A 27,206-nucleotide genomic window follows, 5' to 3' on the forward strand; every position below is an offset into this window, starting at 1 on the left:
TTACTAATTTGAACAGTTTTCCTCAAAATGTATTCCACAAAATACTGGTCTTATGACATATTCTATGGAAATTGTCTTTTTTGGACCCATAAGTTTGGGAGGCTTTATACTCTATTCTGTTTTAGAAGATTCCCATACTCTTTGGCCTACCAAGGTGTCTCATACAATGGTAGCTGCTTTTTTCTTTCCCCTTTTGCACTGGGGATTGAGTCCAGGGGTACTTTACCACTTTGCTACACCCCCAGTCCTTTTTTATTTTTTATTTTGAGGTAGGGTAGGGTCTTGTTAAGTTGCAGAGACTTGCCTTGAACTTGATGTTCTCCTGCCTCTTCCTCATGCAGGGTAGATTCTTAATAAACATTTGTTGAAAAATAAAAGGTATTGTTAAAGAAATGTGACTTTGCTTTACTTGCTCTGTCTCTACTTTGGACCATATAAACCATTTTCCTTGATAATGTCTGTTATTTAAGTCCTGAGAAACTTAATGTGCCATAATAGTTTTGACTAAAAAACTATACTGGACAGTTGGATTTGTGCATTTTTTTAATAGTATGCTTTATTCTATTTTATTATTACTTTTGTATCAGGGATTGAACCTAGGGGTGCTTAATCACTGAGTCACATCTCCACCACTTTTTATTTATTGAGACAAGGTCTTACCTCACTGAGTTGCTTTGAGGTTGACTTTTAACTTGGTGATCCTCCTGCCTCAGCCTCCGGAGTTGCTAAGATTACAGGTGTGCACCACTGGGTCTGGCTGTTTGTTTTTTAAAATTGGTCTTTAAAGACTAAATTTTATTTGCTGTTGAAATTAAAAATATGGCATAAACTCTGTAAGCACTTTCAGTAAAGGAGTTTGAAGAGTAAAGGAGTTTGAGGATTTTTTTGCAAATAGTAGTATATTATGGGAGGGAAAGTTATAAAGATTTAGAATGGGCTGGTCTTCCATATGGCTCTGTGATCTTGAACTGCGTGACTACAACTTCTGAATGTTCTGAATGTCCCACTTGAAAGTACTGTGTGTTTGGTGCCATAGAAAGACATCAGGTGAAATTTATAGAATTTATTAGCCTTGTGTCGCTATGAGAATGCTTGTTTTCAGTAGAGTCAGAGTACCATTTTTAGAAGAAAAATTAACAGTTTGTTTCTAGAATTAAAATTGTCTTTTTTTCTTTTTTATTCATCTGAGAAAAGATTATTATTAATTGGGATGCAGCCCTCTGAAGACAAGTAATTTTGATTTGTAGTGTAAAGTTTAGATTCGAGCACATTCAGATAAATTCATTGGTAATTCTCTAATCTGCTTAAATTTGCAAAACAGTAAACTTTTTAGTAAATTATTGTTGATTGGTTTATTATACTAGAATTTCTTTGGAACTCAAAAATGTATTATCAGAATATTGGTGATGTATTATTGAGGCTTTCTTACGTACTGAGATCATATAGCTGTAGGGATTTCTTTCTTAAAGAAATTTTTTATTACTTTTTATCAGCATTGCTAACTACAATTTTCTGTTAATTTGGAGAATAACCAGTGAATAAGTAAAATAGGTAACATTTTCTTTCAGAGCTTTATTAATATTTCTGTGTAAACAAATAGCATAATTTTAGTAGAGAATACTAAAACTTATTTTGAAGGGGATGAACTCTTTTAAGACCAAGGGAGGGGATGGGGTCGTAGCTCACTGGTAGAGCATGTGCCTAGCATGTGTGAGGCTCTGGTTTCTAACATCAGCACCACATAAAAAATAAATAAAAGGCATTGTGTCCATCTACAACTAGAAACATATTTAAAGAAAAAAAAAAAGACCAAGGGAATTTTCTTAGCTTTTTTCTTTTTTAATTTGAGGTGCAATAAATTATGCCCATTAAAAATGAACCAATGTCTGAAACCATTACTAAAAATCAAGATTCAGGCATTTCTATCATCCTTCAAAGTACCATCATTTCTCTAGAGCCTGTCTTTTCCTTTATTTGTGGTCCCAGGCAACCACTGATTTGTTGAAAATGGTGGAAAATTGTTTTAAAAGACTTAATGAGGGTTGGAGGGTGTGGCTCAGTGGTAAAGTGCTTGCCTAGCATGTGTGATGCATTGGGGTTCCATTCTCAGCACTGCATGTAAGTAAACAAATAAAATGAAGGTCCATTGACAACTAAAAACATTAAAAAAAAAAAAAGACTTTAATGAATCAAATCTTTCCAGTGCCTTAGTGTGAAGGGGTAATGGTAACCACCAGGCTGGAGCTATGGAGACTGAAATCTGGGTTTGAACCTTGGCTATGTTTTCTGACTTTGGGGAAGATTTTTAAATTTTTAAGTTCATTTTATTTGTAACACAGGGATAATAATGGATCCAATTTATTATCGGGGATTAAATTATATAATGTAGGTAAAACATTTAATAAAGTATGTTGTATACCAGTAAATGATAATGTGAACTTCTTCCCTCATTTTATAGGGGGAAGAATTGAAGGCCAGTTTGAGAAAATTTTGGTAGATTTGGAGCTAATTTAAAAACCTTGAAATATGGAGCGCAGTGCATTCTGGTTAATCAATAGGATTTTCTGACTAAACAGTTTTTTTTTATTGACTCCTCCTACCCCCCAAATATATATTGGTTTGGTTTTATCTAAAACCAGTATCAAAAATAGTTCAACTTGTGATAATTGAGGCCCCTTTAGATATTGAGATGACTTTTGCTGAATATCTAATTCATAGGAACAGTTCAAGTAGGAGACAACTTGGTAATTTGTATAGATTACACATAAAATAAATTTTAAATTCATGATATGATTGTTTTCCTGTTATTCTCATTTTTTACAGAAAGGGGACTTCAGGGGGAAAAATGTGTTTATGTGCACATCTTCATGTGCTTGTGTAGTTTTTTAAGTTGTGATTCGTTTGGTTTAGTTGATATTTCTATTTTCCTTTTTGCCTCCACAACAAAACTTTTTGTCTATATGTTACTTTTCTTTAGATAATTTAAATGCCTTGTAAATAAAGCGAGGATCCTTTACAGTTTTGCTAGGTATGGAACAATAATTTAAATGACTTGATTTTAGTTCATATACTTGGACTTATTGTAAAAGTGTTTGATTCTTAATTTATGGAAACATTATGGTTAAAAACATATGGTTTAAGCCATGTAATTCTTTTAAATGTGTCAAATTATTGAACTGTATACATATTTTTTTTCCTAAAAGTAATGAATTGAGTAAACATTTAGGATTTCTGGTAAAATAATATTCTACATGCATGATAAAGAAAGATTATTTAGTAAAGATTCATTCCACATTTCCAAATGTATATTCTAAAAACAGTGAGGATTTTTTTTGAAACAAAAATTCAGAAGTGTGTTCTTAGATTCAAAACTATTAAAATAATTTGGTATTAGGTGATTTTCAATTGATAGCTTTATTTCTTATGGTATTTTTTTTGTCTTTCTATAGGGCTGAAAGACACACAGAAGTCTTCATGGATATAGTTGATACATTTAATCATTTAATTCCTACTGAACACTTAGATGATGCCCTATTTCTAGGATCCAACCTGGAGAATGAAGTCTGTGAGGATTTTAGTACAAGTCAAAATGTCTTAGAGGACTCGCTGAAGAACATGCTCAGCGATAAGGATCCTATGCTAGGATCTGCAAGTAACCAGTTCTGTTTGCCTGTTTTGGATAGCAATGATCCCAATTTCCAGATGCCTTGTTCAACAGGTAATTCTTACTTTTTTTTTTTTTTTTCTTTTTTTAGTCTGCAATTTAAAATAAGAATTTTCAGCAGCATTTTTTTTTTTTTTTTTTGGTTGTTTTTTTGTTTTTTGATGGTGAGGGTAGTGAATTTAGGGTTCTTTCCTTTGAATATAGAGCTTCTTTTCCAGGCATCAGAATTAGAATTTAAACTAAATTTTCTTCCAAGGAGTGTGGAGTTATCTTTAAGGGTATTGTAGATACAGTTTGAATGACCATGTAATTTATCAACCAGATTGGGATATTATGAGAACATAGGATGTGCTGTTAATTATTATGTCATCAAAACAGCTGTGAATTGGGAGTCTTACTAGCAAATAGGGATTGCCTGGCAGATTGGGACATGTTGTTACCCTAGGCCTGCTGGAGTCAAGGGAGAGGGAGGCTGAATTGACCCTTCCTAATGTTCCTCCCAGCCCTTCAAATTTAATACATTCTTTGCTCCAGTTTCAGATTCTTTAGTATTGTGAATGTGTCTCAAAACCAGGAATAAACCTCTAGACCGGTGCTCTCCTGTATAGTAACAACTAGCCACATATTACTGTTGATTTCCTGAAATGCATCCAGTACTAATTGAGATGTACTATAAAATGCATGAGATTTTGAAGTCTGTGTGAAAAAAAGATTATATAAAATGTTATAAAAATAAAAATGAGCATTTTTAAATGTTCATTATGTGTTAAAGTGATATTTTTGGTTAAAAATTATTAAAATAAATGTTGTGTGATTTCTTTTTCCTTTTTTTTTTTTTTTTTGAGAATGCTTTTGCTATGTTGCCTAGGATGGTTTCAAACTCCTTGTGTCAAGCCTCCTGTCTCAATAAGCTAAGTAGAAGAACCGTCCTGCCTGGCTTATTTTATGTTTTGTTTTTGAAAGAAGTGGCTACTTGAAAATTTAAAATCACATTATGTGGCTTGCATTATGTTTATATTGGACAGCACTGCTCTAGGATCTACAATTGAACTAGCCAAGAGCGAGATTAATTAAATTTCTTTAAAACTAAACTATATTTAATAAGAAGTCACTTTGGCATTATGTTAATATGTAGAAAAATAAGTAGTTTTTCTTTTATACAGCAAAGGAAATATTACCCTAAACTTTGAGGCAGTTAGTTCTCTGTAAGCTAAAATTAGATAAAGGTTTAAAGCCTCACATGGAAAGGTAAGACTTTCCTTCATCATTCCCTGAAGTAGTGCACAGGTTTATGTGATCTTGGTTTGTGTCTCATGACTCTAGACCTCTCCTCAAGTATAGTTTTCCAGTATATTTTTCATTTTATTTTAATATTTTCTGCCAAATATTTAAAATTTTATATAGCATTACTTAACTTTGGAATGGGTGATCTGCTGTTAACCCATAAATTTGTCACATTACTCTGCCTGAAGACCTCAACTCTGGATGCTGTGAATCTTGTCATTTGAACCATTCCTTAATACTGAGGTTTTGAATTGTTGCTAATGCTGTATCTCTGAATTATTTTCATTGTGTTGTGTTACCACATAGGTTTACATTGTTCATGTTGTATTTTAAATGTTTTAAAGCTTTAAAAATTGTTTTATGTATGCATTGTTCAAGTTTTGGTGCCTGTGTCAGTATAGTATTTCTAATTATCTTTATTGTTAATAAGCACTTTGACAGTGTTTGGTTGTATGCACACTGTTTCTCAATTTAGTCCAAGTTCAGGAAGAACATTTATTTAATATTTGTTTACTTGTTGTTGGAGTTATAATTATCTTCAAAGGATGTTGTATTTGGGTCTGAAATTGACTCATGTATTATCTTTTTAGACATTTTTACTTAGAAAATTCTACTCTTTAGTAACATCAGTAATCCTACTTGCTATCCCCTTTTTAAAAAAATTGGTTCCTGTTGATATGAAAAGATTTTTTTTCATGTGAATTGTTTTCATTTCTTTCTTTTAGAAGTTTTCTTTAGTGAAGTATTTAAATTTTTTTGAGGTTTGATTTATTTATACTTGTTCATGATTCTTTTATCTTTTGAACTTCAACTTGAATAGAATTACTTTCTGAATCTTCCTACCTTAAAATTTGTTTGCTACAATTGTTTATTTTAGATTCTGTAGCAGAACTGTTGCAATCATATACCTGTAGTATATATGTTTTTAAGATGTGTCAGGGAGTATATGGGGAAAAAATAATGATAAAGCTCTTCTGTCCAGGATTGTTTAAATTTCATTGTGCCATCTGTCAGGGGATTTATCTTACACACTTCAAAGTTCTTTTTGCATTTTAGGATATTTGGTTCAGTAAAGGCCCAAACATTTTATAACGAGCAAAATGGAAAGTATTTTTTAAAATAAAACTTTTGACTTTTTGTTTTGGAATAATATTAGATTTACTAGTGCATTTCAAAGAAGAAATCTTATTGTAACTGTTAATGAAAGCACTATGTGGCCAGTAACTTTTCAGCTGTTTGTAAGTTATTTCAGCCTTTGTTATAAAAATGACATTTCTTAGTTAGATGTTTTTACCTTGACACTATAGGTTTTTACTTTGTTTTGATGAAATTATCCTATTTGTATTCTCAGGAGAGTGACAGCTATAGATTGTGGTTACTTTGTAACTTTGTTTTCTTAGTGTTATAAAATTTGCAAACAAAATAGTTTCCATATCTTGTTCTGTTAGGCTGAACCAGGTTGTTTTCTGTATTTAGTAAAGACCAATTTTTCATTGACATAGTTTAGTGGTTTGCGTTATATTTCAGTTGTCTCCAGAAATCATATAGTAGTTTTAAAAAATAACAACAATAGGGAATAGGGAATATTACATTAAGCAATTGTTTGGGATGCTAATTGCTTGATTTTTTTTTTTTTTCCAAGAGAGCAACCAATGGACTTCTGATCTTTTTTTGAATGCTTTTGACTCTGTAAAGTATTAGTTTACCTGCAATATTTGCATATGGCTTTTAGATGTGCCGCCCACTAATACATTCATCCATCTATCTATCTATCTATCTAATACATTCATCTATCTATCTATCTATCTATCTATCTATCTATCTATCTATCTATCTATCAATCAATCAATCCCACTGAGTGAGGAAAGCCAGGAAATACTAGATACTCAATCTTGATCATTAAATCACTTATTATACTTCTAAAAAATCTTTTTAGTTTTAAATTAAAAACAATATTTTCTTTTTTAGAGAGAGAGAAATTTTTAATATTTATTTTTTAGTTTTTGGTGGATGCAACATCTTTATTTTATTTTTACGTGGTGCTGAGGATTGAACCCAGCGCCCTGCCCATGCCAGGCGAGCGCATTACCACTTGAGCCACCTCCCCAGCCCTTAAAAACAATATTTTCCAATTAATAAGTTTTAAGATACTGAATATGTCTTATATATACCACTTAAGGACTGTATTCAAAATTGTTGAAATGCTGTTTACTGGCATTATCAGTGTCATGAAGAAATGTTAATTTTATTTCTAATTTTATAAACGAATGCGTTCCCCTTTTACATTGCCAGTGATGACCCATTCATTGGAAAAAAAAAATCTTGTTTTTATGATTTGTTTCTTTATGTAATGCATTGAAGAGAAATGTTTGATGTTTGTGTTTTATTTGTTTTTACTGTGTTGATCAACATTACCTAAAGACCAGGAAGACAGACACATTGTAGATACATGCGTGGGTATTCAGAGTAGTCTTTTATTCGTATAGCACTTGTAGTTACTATACTCCTTCCGTTAAACTAAGATGATGTTTCCAGGCTTGATCATGCCTTGCAAAATCATAATTCGCTAAGTTAAATTATTTAAAAAATCCTTTCTATAACATGGCTTTTAGAGATGAGGCAAATTTAAAAAATTATTTGACTCCTATAGATAATACTTCATATTTGCTGTGAGTTGGTTCATATTGTGTGCTTATGTGGTTTTTCAACTGTAAAGTGTCTAACATGCACTTGTTAATTGTTTTCTTATCATGAATACCACTGATACTATATGATAATCAAGCACTGTTGTTTAAAAAAAGAATTTTGTCTTGTACTGCTTTCCTTTTGAGCAAAGTATTGTAATACATCTTAACTAAGTTTACAAATTTCTCATCCGTGTTATGATTTAGTCATGTTTTGGCACATGTTTTTTTTTTTAATTGGCACATAATAATTGTACATATTTATGGGAGTACAGTGTTATAATTTGATACATTAATCAGGGCAATTAACGTTTCCTCAGACACATCATTTTTTTCCTTTGTGTTGGGAGGCTTCAAATTCCTTCTAATTTTTAAAAAATACATTATAAATTTATTGTGAACTATAGTCACCCTACTGTGCTATAGAATATTAGAACTTATTCTTCTTTCTTAACTGTATTTTGATATTTGCTATCCTATCTCCCTCCAAACTCCCTTCCCACTACCTTTCCTAACCTCAAGTGACCACTGTCCTGCTCTGTACTTCTGTGAAATCAACTTTTGTAGCTTCTACATGAGTGAGAATCTGTAGTATTTGTGTTTTGTAACTTTTAATCATACCGCTATAATTCATCATTAAAAACAGAATTCATCTGTTTAGAATTGGAAAAAAATTATGTTGCACTTGTCCTGGAAAAGTGATTTGTGATCCATTGTGTCACTGAGATTAGTTTGAAAAGTATTTACAGGTTTTATGGCTTCATGGTTTTTTTGGACAACATTTTTTTTTTTATACGAAGGATTGAACCCAGGGGCCCTTAATCATTGAGCCACATCCACAGCCCTTTTTTATTTTAAGACAGGGTCTTGCTAAGTTGCTTAGGACCTCACTAAGCTGCTAGCGAAGTTGGCTTTAAATCGTAATCCTCCTGCCTCAGTCTCCTGGACCACTAGGATTATAGGCATGTGCCATCATGCCTGGCTGCACAACAGTTTTCTATTAGAAAATACATTGAACTAAAAGTAAGCATAGTGGTGCTGTGGTCCAATAAAATCCAGTTTTGAGATATTTATTATTGTAGTCTTTATTTGTACTTTTTCTAGGGGTAGGAGGGAGTTATTTGTCCAAATTATACCAATGTACATGCAAATTAATTCTCCACTTGCGCTGGAATCTTCACTATTTTTGTTTATTCTGAGTACTAGTATTTTATTTGCTAATTTTGAAAAACAACTGTATTTTAGTGACCCTCTTAGACCATTTTTCATACTTTTTTTTTTTTTGTACCAAGGATTGAACCTCGGAGCACTTAACTACTGAGCCACATCCCCAGCCCTTTTTTGTTTTTATTTAAAGATAGGGTAATGCTAAGTTGCTTAGGGTCTCACTAAGTTGCTGAGGCTGGCTTTGAACTCCTGATCCTCTTGCCTCAGCCTCCCAAACTGCTAGGATTACAGGCATGACCCACCATGCTTGGTTCATGATTCATCAACTTTTGAGAATCACTTTTAAGCAGGAGAAATATAAATCTAATTCAAAGTAATCATGCAAATATGATGAAAAAAATTGATCAAAATACATTGTGTTGGGCATGGTGGGTCATGCCTATAATCCCAGTGACTCGGGAGGCTTAGGCAAGAGGATCACGTGTTCAAATCGAGCCTCAGCAATATAGTGAGGCCCTAAGCAACTTAGCAAGACCCTGTCTCTTTATTTAAAGTATAAAAAGAAGGCTGAGGATGTGGCTTAGTGGTTAGGTGCCCTTGCATTCAGTCCCCCATATCAAAAAGAAAACAAAACAAAACAAAACACTAGTATATATTGGGTTGTGGTTCAGTAGTAGATTGCTTTCCTGGCAGGTGTGAGGCACTGGGTTTGAGACTCAGCGCCACATTAAAATAAATAAATAAAATAAATAAAGATGCTTAAAACACATACACACCAGAGGAATGAGAAGTTGTGCTCCATTTGGGTACAGTATATCAAAATGCATTTTACTGCCATGTACAACTAATTAGAAAAACAACAACAAAACCCCATTGAGTAACTCCTCATAGAATTAGAGGTGTTACTTTAACATCTGCAAGTGGAGAGAGAATGTTAGAATCTGGTGGAAAGAGTAGAAAATAATAGTTGCCATAGGTGTTTGAAAGTTTGTCATATTGATAAGGGATTTGACTTCTTTTTTCATATATTTTATTTTTTGTTGTAATTGGACACAATTCCTATATTTATTTATTTTTGTGTGGTTCTGAGGATCGAACCCAAGGCTCTGCACATGCTAGGTGAGGGCTCTACCGCTGAGCCACAACCCCAGCCTAGGGATTTGACTTCTTTATGTACAAATGGAAAAAAACTAGATTAAGTTGGTCATACAGGGAAGCAGAGTTTGAGTGGTTAAAAGGAAGAACTTGAGAATTCCCCAAATGGATTACTAAAAGGGAACCTACAGATATGGGATTTATACTTTTGCTGGATATGATCCCTTAATTGGGATGTTTCACTGGTGATTTAGGCATCAGATAGTTGTTTCTATTAGATGCCCCTTTGCTTGAACCTAAAATATCAGTTTTTTATTTGTTTTTGGCAATGCTAATAATTGAACCCAGAGCCTTGCACATGAGAGTCACCCACCTAAAGTGTCTCTAAAAATATTAATTGAAAATTAGTCTGTGTTTATTTTGATTTTAAATGATTTTGTAAGCTTGATGTATTTCATTGTTTATGTGAAATATAACTTAGAAACACAGTGATAACTTTTTATTTACATAAACAGCTTCAATTGCTATTTAGTTTGTTTCTGCTGTTTTCTTATACTTTGTGTTATACTGTTATTCAATTCAGACATTTCTAATAGTATATACCTGTTCTCCTCAAATAGGTGTTTTTCATTAGTCATTTTTTAAAAATATTTTTAGATGTTGTTGAACTTTTATTTTATTCATTTTATTTATATGCGGCGCTGAGAATCGAACCCAGTGCCTCACACTAGGCAAGCGCTCTACCACTAAACCACAACCCCAGCATCATTAGTCATTTCTACACGTCATCTTTAATACCAAAAATAAAAATTGCGCTCATAGATAAAACAAACCTTTTAATACAGATATTAAAGTATCATTTTCTAAATTCAGAAAATCCCCAGAGAGGGAATTTCTGGACCAAGACCAGTTTTTTCGAATTCACGTCTTCATTTTGTATAATATTTAGTTTTTCTGTTTCACTTCTACTTGGTTCCATTTACTTTTGCTTTCCTTAGCTTAACATACTATAACACCAAGCATATTTTAATTTTACTTTGCATTGACTGAATATCAAATTTTCTGGCTTTATAACTTAAAATATGAAATAAAATTAACTTTCTATCACTGTGTCTTTCTATCGCTGTATTTTATTGTTGTCATGTACTACTAATTTCATTTTATTGTTATTCTCAAAGGCCATTGCTTTTTTCACTTAAAACAAAAAAACAAACCTTAAACCAAAAAACAAATCTTGGTCGAAGATAAGTACAAATTTGTTCCTTGAGTAGCTGACTACACATTTTTTTTTTTAAACTTAACATTTCTGTGATATTATAACAGGGTTCTTTTCCCAAAGTCTTGAGTGTACTATTGGTTCTGTTGAGTTGTTTTTCCTATCCTCCCACGCTCTTTGTCATTGTTCTGTCTCTTCTCTTTTTCTTTTATATATATATATAAAAAGTTGCAGTTGGACACAATACCTTTATTTTATGTATTTATTTTTATGTAATGCTGAAGATTGAAGATTGAACCCAGCACATTGTATATATGCTAGGTGAGCACTTTACTGCTGAGCCACGACCCCATTCCTGTTCTGTCTCTTTGTCATTGTATTATTGTCATTTTCTTTGCCTGTTGGACATCTCTTATCCTAGAGCTTTTCTGCTCTCCTTGATTCATGGTATTGCTTTCTAGTACTTCATCTTTTTTCTATACATTTTCTTTGCTTAATATATCCTTAATAACCTTGTAATACCATTATACTTGATTAATGATTTGCTTTTTTAAAAAAATATTTTTAGTTGTAGATGAACACAATACCTTTATTTTGCTTATTTATTTTTATGTGGTGCTGAGGATCGAACCCAGGGCCTCACACATGCTAGGCAAGCTCTCTTCCACTGAGCTACACCTCCAGCCCAATGATTTTCTTTTATATAGAAGTTGAATATTTAAAAATTTAAAACATTGTTTTTTGGCCTGCGGACATCTAGTATTTCTAATGGGTTGCCTTATATTTGTATGAGTATTTGTTGTACTGTTAGGTAACCTTCCTTCCACACCATCTTTAGGATTTTCTCTTTTTGATATTATGAAATGTAGATGCATCCTGGTTTAGTCTTTTTTTATTTTTCTGGGTACTTCAGGAGCCTTTTCAGTTTGGAAGAGTAATCCTTTGAACTATGAGGAATTTTTTTTGTGTTTTTTCTGCAGATTGCTAGTAGACAGATGTTGTCCCATGTTTCTTACCTATTTCTTTGTTTTTTTTTTTTTTTTTTTGCTTTGTGTATTTTGAGAGATTCATTGCCATAGTTTCCATGTTTTTGAATATTTAATTATGAAAATTATTTTTCTAAGAACTCTGTTCTTTTTATTCATGCCATTTTAAAATAGCAATCTACTTACATAGGGACATATAACAATCTATTGTTTGAATTAATTTTTCCATTTGTTTATTTTGTTCTTTCCCATAGTGTTGTAGGTTTTCCCCAAATGTCTGATTCTTATTGGTTGTTTGTAGATGTTTAAAATGAATCCTATTTCATATTTCTCAGTGGGAAATTTAGTCCAATTTTACTATAAGATAAGTGGACTTTATCTAGATATCCTGCAGTTTTTTGTGGAACCTCTGAATATCAGAATGAGAAGTATCTTATTTAGATAGTAATTCTCCTACTGAATCTAGTTCATTCAGTTTCAGTTTAGGGTTAGGAAAAGATTTTCTTGCTTGTAATCAGTGTTTAGTTATGGGCCTTGCTAGATAATGGATTTGGAAGAGAGGCATTGATCTTTTAGGATTTAGGCCTTCAGGTAATTTTTTTTTCCAGTTAATTCTTTATTTCTGGTCCAGCTCAATACTTATGCCCTTCCTATCATTCCATTGCTAGAGACTAAAAACTTATTGGACACAGTTGTTCTTTTCATACCTTTAACTACCTTTGATTCTGAACTGATTCTTTTTCATGCTATTCCATTAGACTTTTCTATTCAGTTTCTTTTCATCTGTAGAGGTGTGTTGAAATCTTATCTGATTTTGGTTGTCATTTTTTTAACCTTTTATTTATTTTCATTGAATGGAATTTAGTGGGGAAGAAGTGGTAAAAAACTTACAAAGTTTGCAACATTGAATGAGTGACCTAATTAATCTGTAATAAATGTAAAATTATTAATATTTGGTAATAAATAGAAAATTATTAATATCTGATAATTCTTAAGGATTTTGGAACCCTGTACATTATTATCTTGTCTTTGTCAGTGTTGAATTTTAAGCTGTTATTTATTTTTTCCAGGGTTACGTTGCATTAGTTTCCTTGCTTTCAAGATCCTTTCCTCCTATTAGTTATATCTTATTTGTTAGTTTTGTGTTGATAATACAGCTATTAAACTTTTCAGAGTTTGTAAGTGTATTAGGGTTCTCCAGATAGAACAGCCAGTTTGTGGGGTGCATGTGTGTGTATTTACAGTAAAAGTGATATTGATTTTTTTTATTTTTATTTTTTTAAAGGAATTAGTTATATAATTATGGAGGCTGGCAAGCCCCAAATCTGTAGGGTAGGCCGGCAGGCTGGAGATTTATTTTTATTTTATTTATTTTTATGTGCTGCTGAGGATTGAACCTAGTGCCTCACACATCCTAGGCAAGCGCTTTACCATTGAGTCACAATTGCAGCTCCTGGCATGCTGGAGATTTAGGGAAGAGTTGCATGCAGCTTGATTCAGAAACAGTCTGGTGGTAAAATTCTAACTCAGGGTGTCTCTTAAACCCTTCAGCTGATTGTATGAGAGTGTAATTTGTTTTACTCAAAGTCTAATTGTTTAAATGTAAACCATTTAAAAAAAAACAAACACCTTTACAGCCACCTTTAGTGTTTGAACAAATATCTGGATACCGTAGCATTGCTAAGCTTATATAAGATTAACTCACAAAAAGACACCAAAATCTTTGAACATGTTATGTTGTTATTTGAATGGCTAGTTTACATTTGTTGTAAACTAGCTATATTCTCAGAATTTTTGGGAAAATTATTTCAAGGTGAATCTGTAAGCAGGCAGCTTATAAAGAAAGCCTCCAGGTCTTTTCTCAGAAAGGATTATATTTAAAGTAAATTTCTAAATTAATAGTTAATATGTGTGGGCATTAATGTATGTACTAAGTACAATTCAAAAGTTCTTTGCCTCCATTTTCTCATTAAATATTCAGAGAACTTCAGATCTGTAGATAAATCCCATTTTATAGCCTTGAAGATTTCCAGAATGATTAATTTTCTAAGTTCACTAATAAGTCACAATAGTCAGATTTGAACAGTAAAATTTTCTGCCCCTAAGTACATGAGTACTATTAAATCAGGGCTCTAAACTGGCTCCCAAATTTATTTAGCTTTGAAGTTTTAACAAAATAAGGATTAGTTTTTTTTTTTTTTATTAAACTGTTTTTAGAAGAACAAAAAAGAATAGTTCTCTGTTTTCCTTTCTAAAGAATGTTTGTGTCTGTAGAAGAGATTTATTAGTATGTTTATAATTACTAAAACCCAAGAGATTTAGAGAAGTAATCATTGGCCAGAGATTGAGTCAATCATGAATACTAAAAAGGTGGTATAAGGGTATGCTTTTAATAAAAGTGCCAGCAGGTTGAAGTGTACAGTGTATCTGAAACCTTTTTTCAGGTAAAGTCATTGTTTCAGGATGGAATTCAGTTTAGGTACAAGAAAAAAATCTGCCCTCCCTGCTCATTTTGTAATTGAAAACATTAACTTTGAAGTATTTTTGTTAAAAATGAGTTGTTTTTTATTTATTCATTTTGTGTCAAGTATGAGTGCCAGGCAGCAGTTACATAATGTTGATTAAAACCTTGTCTCCCTTATCATGGATCTTTAAAGTTTATATAGAAATATTTTTTTTTCTGATTTTTTTAAAAGGGTGTTTAATGAGATTAGTTATGCATAACATACACTTGTGGGGAGAGGTAGTTTGCCATGGGCCGTGAGTTCTTGAACTTACTTTCTGGGTATGTTAATAATGCAGTGTCCTGACCACTTTTTTCCTGAGTTGTGACTGCAGTAAGCAACCTTGGGGGATGAGGTAATAAGGTTTGCTCTCTCACCCTGACCTCTTATGTCAAAGAGTAGGCTTGCTTACTCTTCACTGCAAAAGCAATAAATTTCTTGTCCTGTGCCTTTCTTATATTTCAGTCCACTGTGTGTGTAGATATTTATTAAGGTACATCTGTGTGTTGTCTCTAGGAAACTGTAGGAGGCAAGGGAAACTGACACAACATAATCTTGCTGTTTTCTGTGCTATGAATGTCAGAGTTCTTTGTCTCTGTACCAGTAGTCTTGTGTATTTTGTCAGCATCTATGAATAAGGAACAGGCTGGTTTGTCAGTTTGTGAGTAAAATCCAAGGCCTTTTACGGTTCTTGACATTATTGTGTTTAATCTCACAACTAATTCATGGGGATTTACTAAATAGTTTAATTAAGATCAAACGTTAATTTAAATTAAATGATTTACTGCTATAAAGGCAGGGATTACTTCTAAATAGGTTGTTCATTTGGGCACTAGAATAGTAAACATTTAGAACATTTTGACTGAAAAAAGTATAAAAGGAATAAGTGAAAACCAGTAGTGGGGACCAGACGTTCTGATAATGAATAGAACACATGTTGCAGGTGGGCCTCAACTTTGGCTGTCAAATTTCTAGCAATCATTTCTGGAGGAGAAAAACGAAGATTTCGAGGAGAAAAATATCATGTCCTAAATGTGAAAACAAACCTAGTGACCAGGGGAAGGAAAATTATTTTTATATTACAACTAGAATGAAAATTCATACATAGTTTTATCATGATGTGTGATATATTAAAAGAAAATCCTTAGTGACTTTTCAGTGCACAAGGGCTTTAAAAAATGTCCCTCAATAGGTATCCCCTTATAAGCAGTATTATACAGACTAATATAGTGGTCTGGCCCAGTTGAAACAAACAACCTGCCTTGGATATAATTTGCCACCAGATTTTTAAAATGTATTGATATGAAGATAAATTACATAATACTGAGAACTGTAGTGTAATTATCTCTTTTTCTTTTTCCAACAAAGTTCATGGGTATAAGTGTTTTTAATCAATGGGGCCAGTGTGAGATTCTATAAATTTTAAAAGCTCTGTGAGAAGCATGTGTTTGTCCTTTGTTCCTGGTAAAGTTAATGTTCTGTAACCAAAATTTGAGATTAGGGTGTAACCATTTTATTGGCTGGATTGCACAACTCCAATAGGTACCTGTCTCAGACTATTGTGTGTGAATGGTGTTCTCTTGTGTTGAGAGAGCAGTCTGAGATAGTTTAAGGGAATGAACCAAGATAGTTTTATTTAAATTTTTTAAAAATAATTATTTGGTTGTAGTTTGATAGTTTTAATAGCTTTAAATTTTCTTTGGGAGAATGACACACCTGAAGAAATAATATTCTAAGATTATTAGTTTGAACAACTAAAACTAGATTTCGATCTGCTTGTTAGGACTACTACCACCTGGTAATTACGTGTTCCAATTGCCAGGTAAGACGAAAAAGACAAAATTTCTGTGTTTTGAGTCAGAAAGGCAAAGTATTTTTTTTCCCCAGATCTATCTGATCTATCTGATCATTAGGTAACTGCTATTGCAGTTTAGGAAGTATTCTTTTTATGTTTGCAAATATAAAATTTATAAAATATGGCACTATATTTTAAAGGGAATATAAGTCATATACTAAAGACATCTTAAATTGTATTAAAAGTAATTATAAAGAATGTGATGAAGTGAGTCAATTCTGAAAAGTATGAATTTGAATTTACTTTTCTCCTTAGAGAAGGTTGGAAATGGTTAAATTTCTCTACTCTCAAATGTATTTTTAACCCATGACTCTTTTAATTTATAGTAATAGAATGAGTTTGGTTTCTGGGTTCTGGTTTTAGGCAGAAATAAGAAAGAGAATTTTTTTGACACCTCATCATAGGACATTTTGAAAATATATGATGTGCTTGTCAGGTGGCCATATTCTATTTTATTTTCTGTATTAGTTCATTTTCACTTTCTCCCTTTTCCTTCCTTTCTAGCTGAATTCCTTTTGGGCCCTTCTTTGATCTGCAAAAAAAAAAAAAAGTCCTTCCCCTCAAATTAATTTACCATATCTATAATCAGAATTTGTTTTTATAACTTCTCTGTGATCTCAGCTTGGAATCTGAATAAGTAAGTTCATCACATTAGTACATACTAAACACCATTTATAAGTCTTTACCATTTCCAGGACTATTTGTACTCTTAAAAGAGGATGTGTTCTAATTAAATAATTTTGCAATTAATTATTTGATGTTTATACATTTAACATAGCTTAAAAAGTTTAATGGTACTGTTTGGATAAGCTAGTCTTTGTGCAGAACAGCCAGTATTTAGTGATTTTTGAAACTTTGAAGACTAGGATTCTTAATTTGGTAATTGGTTAATGTAGTACCAACATGATCAAATATGTCTCTTTTTTATAGTCTTAGCACACTCTTGCATATTAGATTTACAGAACTTACTTACTAAACACAAGATGGCTTACAAACAACTCTGCAGTCCTTAAATTAGTGGATTAGTCTACTTTGTAATTTAAAAATAATTTTGGAGTTGCTGGGTACCATGGCACCTACCTATAGTCCTAGCCAATTTTGGAGGCTGAGGTAGGATGATTGCTTGAGCCCAGGATTTAGAGGCTATCCTGAGCAACACGGAAAGACCCTGTTTCAAAGAAAAATCTGTTTAAAAGAATATTAAGGACCTGTAGGCACTTTTTTTTTTTTTTTTTTTGGTACTGGGTATTGAACCGAAGGGTGCTTAACCACTGGGCTACATCTCCAGCCCCTTTTCATTTTTTATTCTAAGACAGAGTCTCACTAAGTCATTTAGGGCCTCACTAAATTGCTGAGGCTGGCTTTGAACTTGTGATCCTCCTGGCTTAGCTTCCCGAGCTGCTGGGATTACACTATGCTGTGCTCCAACTCATGTATTCTTGACCTTGTATTTTTTCTGCTTTTCCTTTGTGTAATTAATACCATAGTTATTCTTACCTTTTTAAAATTTTCTGTCAAGAAGAAACGTCAGCAATAAAATCTCTACCCCACATCCCTTTTTTTTTTTTTTTTTTGCTGTCTTTGGGGATGTTGACCAGAAAGGAATTCTGAGAACAGAATTCTTTTTATGAGTTATCCAAGACTATTTGACTGACTTGTAGTGGCCCTGGAGAGAGATGATTTGTTTTAGGTACTTGTTCCTGGTTTGCCTTCTCTGTCCTAGAGATGAATATACCTGCCAGCCAGAGGACTGACTTTTATAATTTCTTGGTGTAGTGTAAGATCCCTGTTTTTAGAGAAGAAGAGAAACCTGGTTGGTTACCTGGATTTCCCTAAATCATAAACCTCAACTTCCTTCCATTTCTCATTTCTTCAGCCTCTCAGATAACTCCAGAAACACTTTATGGATTCCAGAACTGTGTTCTTTCCCTAGGTTCTCTGCGATCTTGACTTAGAATTTATTATTCGGGTTTAGTTAGAATTAGTATCAGCTGAGAGTGATAGGAAACTCCAGATAACAGTAGTATAAAGAAAGCAATTTTGTCATGTAATGGTTCAGGGTGAGAGCTGGTCTGGAGTCCCACAGTGCCAGGGACCTAAGTTCCTTCTACTTTGCATTGCTGTATGTGATCACTATTTCTAGGTATACCTCATTTTCAGATGTCTTCTCTAGCTACCCACTGTGGATCCCAGTCAGTAAAGAAGAAGAAAGGGAAGGTAATATCCTTTCATTTAAGATCATATCCTGAAATGCATGCATAATTTTTACTTAATATCCCTTGGATCAACTTAGATAGTAGTCACATCTAGCAGTAAAGTACATTGCAAAGGGTAGTCTTTATTATGGGTGATCATGTACCCAGTTTAAAAAAAAAAAAAGAATTCTAGTAAATGAGAAGGAATGACTAAATAGATATTGAGCAACAGTTTGTAGTTTCAAGCACATCTTCTGTGGTTAACTTGTATGGGGAGGCTAAGATCAGTACCTCTTTCGAGCTTAGAGGTCATCCTAGGATTTTTGGAAACTTTTTTCAGAGCTGATCCTGTCTCGTTTGTCAAAGATTTTTCTAGGCTGCTTATTCATCCCCACCCCACCCCCCCCACCCCCAAGGCTTAGTTCATAAAATCCAGATCTCTGTTCATAGAGGATGATCATTTGTTCATATCAAAAATTTTATAGGGAGATTTAATTCTTGTGGTATTTCATCCTGAAGGATATAGGTATAAAGGTTGTTCTTTGTGTATCTGAACCTTTATTTCATTAAAAATAGCATTATTTAAACTTGACTGTATGTTTATAAGTAAGACATTTTGAAGTACACACCAATATTTTTATGTGTATTTTATGTACGTGTCCTGCTATACCATTAATGTGTTTTTTATGTAATACATATAATAGATATTTTGAAATGATGAGTTATAGATAACATTTATACTTACAGAGTTATTAATTAAAATTAGTGATCGTATAAGAACATTTTTGGAAAGCCAATGAATACATGTTTAATTATTCTTGAAAATTTTACCTGAAATAATAATTTTTATTTTCATTTTTACTTTCTGGCACCAGTATTAAACCCAGGGGCTCTTTACTACTGAGTCACAGCTCTGTCTTTTTTATTTTTTAATTTGGAAACAGGGGTCTTAGTCTTACTAAGTTGCTTACGTCCTCACTAAGTTGCTGAGACTGACTTTTAACTTGTGATCCTCCCAAACTGCTGAAATAATCTTTTATGTGTACAGTCCTAAATTGAGTTTACTTTGATATCGGATTTGAATCACTGTCATAGCTAAAAAAGGTAACTCAATAATGATAAAATTTATTCAAATGGAAGAAATTCACTGTAGTCTGCAGTTAATAAGTTCTAATCCTAGGGGTTATTTTTTTGTATATCAAGTTCATGAAGGCTTTTATTTGGGTTAATTGGAATATTTCCGTCATCTTTCAGTGTGTTTCTTGTTCTTTTCAACTAATGGAAAATTTTTACATAATTTTTTTTTTTTTTTTTTTACCATTTGAGCTCAAAAACTCTCCCTCTATATATGTATACACACACACACACAAACACACACATATATTTATAGTTTTACACATTACCTTTTATTTTATTTATTTTTATGTGCTGAGGATCAGACACAGAGCCTCATGAGCTCTACTGCTGAGCTACAACCCCAGCCCCCAAACTCAACCTTTTTATTTGAAAAATTTTTAATGTTCAGTAAGAATTTTTTTATAAGTACTACATTTCATTTCTAGCTAAACTCACATAATGATGGAAACGTACCTCAACATTGATTTTCTTAGCCCATGTTCTTAATTAATTAATTAATTAATTTTATTTTAAGAGAAGCAATTACCCTTTTACTCCTTACTAAAATGTTATCTTGGGCTGCGGTGGTAGCTTAGTGGTAGAGTGCTTGCCTAGTGCATGCAAGGCACTGGCTTCAATCTTCAGCACCACATTAAAAAAAAAAGAGAAGTATAAAATGTCATCTCATCGAAGGGACAGACTAAGGTTATTTATTTCTAATATGACATTTCACAGCTGTTTATGACAGAAGAGGCCAGAATGTTTGTAATACTTGTTTTAGTTTTAAACATTTGTAAAATAAAAATGTGTAACTCATCGTTAAATACAACTCCTCTTTTAAGACCCTTGCTGTGAATTAATGGAGAAACTTGATATTATATAAATATTTTAATAGTCATTTCCCATTTCACTGAAGTTATTATGAACAGTCTACTATTTATAACTTTTTTTTTTAACATAAAAGAAATGGTATTGCTGGCCATGGTGGTGCATGCCTATAATCCCAGTGGCTCAGGAGGCTGAGGCAGGAGGATTGTGAGTTCAAAGTCAGCCTCAGCAAAAGCAAGGCACTAAGCAACTCAGTGAAACTGTGTCTCTAAATAAAATAGAAAATAGGGCTGGGAATGTGGCTCTGTGGTTGAGTAACCCTGAGTTCAATCCTCAGTTCAAAAAAAAAAGAGATGTTATTAATGACATTCTGTAACAGTGCAAAATATAGACAAATTCATTAATGTTGTCAGTTCCTCCAACTTATGGAATTCTTATTGTCTCAGAATCTCTCTTCAGCTAAATTGTGTCATGAATCTACCAAAGATACTAGTATGAGTCTGATTAAATATTGGTAAGTTTTAATTTTTTTTTATATTTTTTAAGTTGTTGATAGACCTTTATTTGTTTATTTATTTATATGTGGTGCTGAGAATCGAACCCAGTACGTCACACATGCCAGGCAAGTGCGCTACTGCTGAGCCACAGCCCTAACCTTTTATTTATTTGTTTTTTTAATATTTATTTTTCAGTTCTTGGCGGACACAACATCTTTTGTTTGTATGTGGTGCTGAGGATTGAACCCGGGCCACACGCATGCCAGGCGAGCGCGCTACCACTTGAGCCACATCCCAGCCCTTAGTTTATTTTTTGATACCAGGCATGGAACTCAGGGGCACTCAACCAATGAGCCACATCCCCAACCCTATTTTTGTATTTTATTTAGAGACAGAGATTCACTGAGTTGCCTAGCACCTCACTTTTTGCTGAGGCTGGCTTTGAACTATCCATCCTCTTGCCTCAGCCTGCTGAGTTGCTAGGATGGGTTTTAAGTAATAGTTTATATACATAATATTTTATTCCAGGCCACAGATTATTTATGTATCCCCTCTAGATTATACATGCCCCCTTTGGAAACTATCTGCTTAGTGTAAACTTAAAAGTCTAATGAAAGCTGGTATATATAGATGTCCATTGAAATGGTATTTTATTTTGAGACAGAATCAGTGTGTGTGTGTGTGTCTCTCTCTCTCTTCTCTCTCTCTCTCTCTCTCTCTCTCTCTCTTATGGTACCAGGGATTGAATCCAGTGGCATTCCACCATTGAGCCACATCCTCAAGCCCTGCTTTTTATTTCATTTAGTGATAAGGTCTCACTGAGTTGCTTAGTGCCTCATTTTTGCTGAGGCTGGCTTTGAACTCACGATCCTCCTGTCTCAGCCGCCTGAGCCTCTGGGGTTACAGGTGTGCCTGGTGAGACAGAATCTTTTTAATGTACACTATTTTTCATATTTTTTTCCCTAAAGTGTTTTGCTGAATACCTGACAAACTTTGAAAATCAGGAAACTTCTGAGAAAATACAAATGTTTGTATCTCTTTCTGGGTATTAACATTATCCTTGACTTCATCCTCGTTTTTTCCTATTTTTTTTTTTGACTTTGTTTAACTTTTCTCAAACTTTCTTTTTCCATTTTAAAATATTACTTTGTATTGTATATCCTTTTTAAAAAAAAATTTTTTTTTGCGGTACTGGGGATAGAATGCAGGGCCTTACACATAATAGGCAAGTGTTCTGCTACTGAGCTGTATATACCCATCACTTTTTGAAATTTTTATTTTGAGACACAGTCTTGGTTTTTTGCCCAGGTTGGTCATGACCTTGTGATTCTTCTGCCTCAGCCTCCTGAGTAGTTGGGATTGCAGGCGTGTACCATCTTGCCCAGCTTTATATCCCCTTTTTGAAAAATTTTTATTTTTTAGTTGTTGATGAACATAATATCTTTATTTATTTATTTTTTTGTGGTGCTGAGGATGGAACCCAGTGCCTCACATATGCTAGACAAGCGCTATTCCACTGAGCCACAACCCCAGCCAGCCCCTATATTCTTTTTTTTTAACATTTATTTTTTAGTTATAGTTGGACACAATATCTTTATTTTATTTATTTATTTTTATGTGGTGCTGAGGATCGAACCCAGGGCCTTGCACATGCTAGGCAGGCGCTCTACCACTGAGCCACAACCCCAGCCCCCCCCTATATTCTTTTTTAAAAGCCATTTTAAATTTGTTTTGGAATAAAGTGGATTAAATCATTTGCTATTTATATATCCTGGTTAACGATACTTCTATTTTAGTTTTTAATTTTTTTTTTTTTTTTAAATACCAGGGATTGAACACATCCTCAGGTATCCCCCCCACCCACCTTTTTTTTTGGCACCAGGGATTGAACTTGAGAGCACTCCACTGAACCACATTTCCAGCCCTGTTTAGAGACAGGGTCTCACAGTTGTTTAAGTGTCTTGCCATTGTTGAGGCTGGCTTTGAACTTGGGATCCTACTGCCTCAGCCTCCCCAGCTGCTGGGATTACAGGCATGTGCCACCCCGCCCAGCTCCCAGCCCTTTTTATTTTATATTTTGAGACAGTCTTGCTAAGTTGCTTAGGGCCTCGACAAGTTGCTGAGGCTAGCTTTGAACTTGTGATTCACCTGCCTTAGCCTCCTGAGTCGGTGTTATTACAGGCTTGTGCCACTGGGCTAGCCTTTTTATTTTTAAATTTAACTTTGTATTTTGAACATTTAAAATATACTGATAAAAATAGTACAGTATATGCACAGATACCCTTTACCAAGATTCAACAACTGTTAATGTTTTGCTGTATTTTACTGTTTTAATTTATTACTTTACCAGTTCATCTGTCCAGTCTATCCATTTAGTTGAACTTCACTATGTATCTCAGAGGACATTTACACCATATCATAATTATAATGAAAAAATAATTTCTGAATATCATCTGATATTCTGTCCAGTATTCAAATTTACTCCTTGTTCCCAAGATATAATTTCATTTAGTTTGTGCAAATCAAGATGCAGAAAATTAGTGTGGCATTTGTTTTTTTTCTCTAAAGTCTCATTATATCCTTTTCCCTTAATAGTTTTTGGAGGAATGTCCCAAATTCTATATTTTAAAAAATGTGATATCTATTCCTTCCACTTCCTGAAGATGGGAAGTTAGGTTTAAAAGTTTAGATTAGATCAGATTCAACATATTTTGCAAAAGTCCTTAATAGGTAAAGCTGTACCATTAATATTGTTCATAACAAGTTTTATGTTTGAGTGTTCAACTCCTTTTGATGTGAAATTTGATTACTAGGTTAAAGTGGTGATAGCTAAATCTCTTCTTCCTTAAATACTTAAGATAACAAGGAATCTATAGGAATAGTTTCTCATCAACCTTTCTCATACTTTTATGTATCCAGTGACAGTACTTGCTAGAATCAGCAGTAACCAAATGATTATTTTCTAATTTCATCTTTTGCATTTTCTTGCTGGTGTTCTGGCAAAATTAAGGTTTTTTTATAAAACATTTTTTTTTTTTTTAATATTACCTCCTTGATGAAGAAGCAGATGAAAGGGGAAAAAAAAAAATCAACACTTAATTACTATTTTCCAGGGTATGAGGTTGGTGAAATGGTCACGTCTAGTTTAGTCAAAGGTGGCAAATGACTTTTGGTTCTTTCCCTTTGTCATAGGAGTTGTACTTGTACATTTTAGGAACATATTATGTTATAATTCTTTTTTGTTTCTGATGCTCTAATTGTCCTTTTTCATACTTCAGTCATTCCACACACATGTTGTCATTGATCTGTATGTCTAATACTGCTTTTAAATGAATTGTGTAAAGTTTGTTGTTGTATTATAAGCACAGTGCTGCTGCTTTTTTTTTTTTTTTAAGGTACCAGGGATTGAACTTAGGGGTACTCAATCACTGATCACATCCCTAGCCCAATTTTGTATTTTTGTTAGAGATAGATCTCATTGAGTTGCATAGCGCCTCACTTTTGCTGAGGCTGGCTTTGAACTCATGATTCTCCTGTCTCCTGAGCCACTAGGATTACAGGCATGTGCCACTGCTCCCAGTGGCACAGTGCTTCTTAAAGTACTTGTTGATTATTCTCATTCTGAGATTTCTGTTTACTTATTTGTTTGTTTATTTAGGTACCAGAGAGTGAACTCAGTGTGCTTAACCACTGAGCCACATCCCCAACCCTTTTAATATTTTTTATTTAGAGACAGGGTCTCAAAAGTACTTCAAACATGAAGAGATCAGATGGAAGTGTAGATAGCACTTACTTGAAAAGTTTTGAAAGCTGAGAAATTTTTCCTTAAAGATTAATGTTAAAAATAAATTTAATACATACAAGCACCAGGAAAATAATCAAATGACCTTTGTTAATGGAGCAACTTTAGTAAAGATGATTTATTCAAGGATATTGCACATGAATTTTCAATAAATAGTAATTTCAGAACTATGGTTGCTCTTCTTTGTTTTTAAGAATCATATAGTGAACATTATTTGGCTTTTAACTGTTAAATGTAGTTGTTTTAGGAAATAAGTTATATCATTCTTTGTTAGTGACATCATAGGTACTATTTTAGTAGGCCTTTGGTTCCTGCACTAGTTGGGCCTGAGTCAGTATACTTAAAAAGAAATCATCTTGAATGATATATTTATCTTCTTTTTTATAATAATGACTTAGGATCTCAAATATCTATTCTATTATTCATATGATTGAAAGGCCAGGAAACAGATCATTAGAAAATGAAGTAAAAGTAAGGGAGTGCAGTCTGAATAATGGTGTGTATGTGTGTATGTATATAAAACTCGTGAGTAGAAATAAAACTTTATTAAAGTAGGTTTTTCTCTGAGGTCTTCTATTTACTTTCTATTGTTCTTAAGGAAAGACTCTAGATTTAGAATCTTACCTGAAATGAACTAGATTAGGAATTACCAAAATATTCATGAGGCCAGAAAGACTTTTTATTAAGGACAAGAGGAAGTATTTACTGACTTCTAAACATTTATTATGGAACAGAACAAGATACATTTTATTATATAGTGCATCAAGACTGAACACATGTAATATTTATTTTCTCCTCATAAAGATATGTTCTTTTCTCAAGTATATTTACTAATATATTTTGGTTATTAGAACTCTTTTATGTTTTCCAAGTTCTAATAATTCTGTTAAGTGTTCCAAATTTATTACAGAGTTGATACTTTTTTTCAGTCAAGGTTCATATCTTTAATCTCTTTAATATGCTCATTCAGAATTCCTTTTAGATAGAGATTTTTAGGCCTGTGTTCTGGAGAATGGAAATTATCTTTACAAGTAAGCATTTTTTGTGCTTTTGATTGGTTGTTCAAGGTATTCATGCCTCTTCCAAATCTGTGTTCTTAAACTATTATCATTCTAACTTTTGAGTTTTGCAGGGGTCAGCTGTTATTACTGTGATGGAATAGAGGTGTTTTATTTTGGTGTTTTGATTACTGAATTTATTGATTTGTGTTGGGTTGAACACAGGTTTTAATCTTTTGAGATAGAAAATTGGATTCTATGTTATATTTATATTCATTCATGCATTAGTTAATTCAAGCTATGCTTAAGACAGAACATAGTATGTTCTGACTATTTTTCTGGACACTAAGGATATATCAGATATAACCTCTTCTTCCTGCTCTTCATACTAGAGATTGAAACCAGGGCTGCTTTACTGGTGAGCTATAATCCCAGTTCTTTTATTTTTTGAGACAGGGTCACACAGTTGCCAAGGCTAGACTCGAACTTGAAATCCTCCTGTCTCAGCCTCCCAAGTTGCTGAGATTATAGGAATGTGCCATTGTGCCCATCTAGGCCCCATTTCTTAAATGTTTCTACTACCTCCATATAGTGCCTCCCTTTGGATCAGGCCTCTAATACATGGGCCTTAGGAGAACATCTCAGATCTAGACTTACAGCAGAGCTAATGAAATGTCACAGTACCACGTGCTGGTTGAGAGCTGTTTTACTGGAAACTGAAATTCAATGAATAATGGTATGATCCATATTTTAATAAAAGGGTTGAATTGCCCCCCTCCCCCTTTAAAGAAAACAACTATTCATATTTTATGGTAACATGATTCCTTTTAACCAGCATTGCAGGCATCAGCAATTTACAGCCTGGGTTCCACACTTATATGTAAGATAATATAATTTGCTTTGGCCTAAAAGTAGTAAGTAGGTACTGTACTGTTTGCTTATTTAACAAAAAATTTACAGCATATCTATCATGTGAAGCACTGTTTTAGTGCTGGAGGATAATAATAATTTTGCAAATACTAATAAGCTTGCAAGTAAACAGTAAGATGATAGAGAATATCTAGTTGTTTCTTTGGTGGTTTATTTGAATTGGGCTTGTCAGGGCAGGTCTCTCTATGGTGGTAACATTAAGAGTACGGCATTCTTGGGCTGGGGTTGTGGCTCAGTGGTAGAGTGCTTGTCTAGCATTTGTGAGGTCCTGGGTTCGATCCTCAGCACCACATAAAGCTAAATAAATAAAGGTATTATGTCCATCTATAACTGAAAAAGATTTTTAAAAAACTAGTACAGTATCCTGAGGGGCCTGTAATATTCA

General features: G+C 33.2%; 1 protein-coding gene across 2 annotated transcripts in view; it reads left to right on the forward strand.

Moving 5' to 3' along the window:
* Phf3 (PHD finger protein 3) overlaps positions 1 to 27,206 on the forward strand; it is an 85,714-nt gene that overhangs the window by 8,679 nt on the left and 49,829 nt on the right. The window contains exon 2 of one of the 2 annotated variants that reach the window (XM_046432567.2): positions 3,450 to 3,718. The exons of the other annotated variant lie outside the window; for it this stretch is intronic. Coding sequence (XP_046288523.1) covers positions 3,475 to 3,718 — 244 coding nt within the window. The 5' untranslated portion in view covers positions 3,450 to 3,474. The remainder of the gene's footprint in view (positions 1 to 3,449; positions 3,719 to 27,206) is intronic. 2 annotated transcript variants of the gene reach the window in all.

Source organism: Marmota monax, unplaced genomic scaffold (assembly GCF_021218885.2).
Source record: "Marmota monax isolate L192 unplaced genomic scaffold, Marmota_monax_Labrador192_F-V1.1 WCK01_AAM20220418_F8-fsc00116, whole genome shotgun sequence".
NCBI lineage: Eukaryota > Metazoa > Chordata > Mammalia > Rodentia > Sciuridae > Marmota > Marmota monax.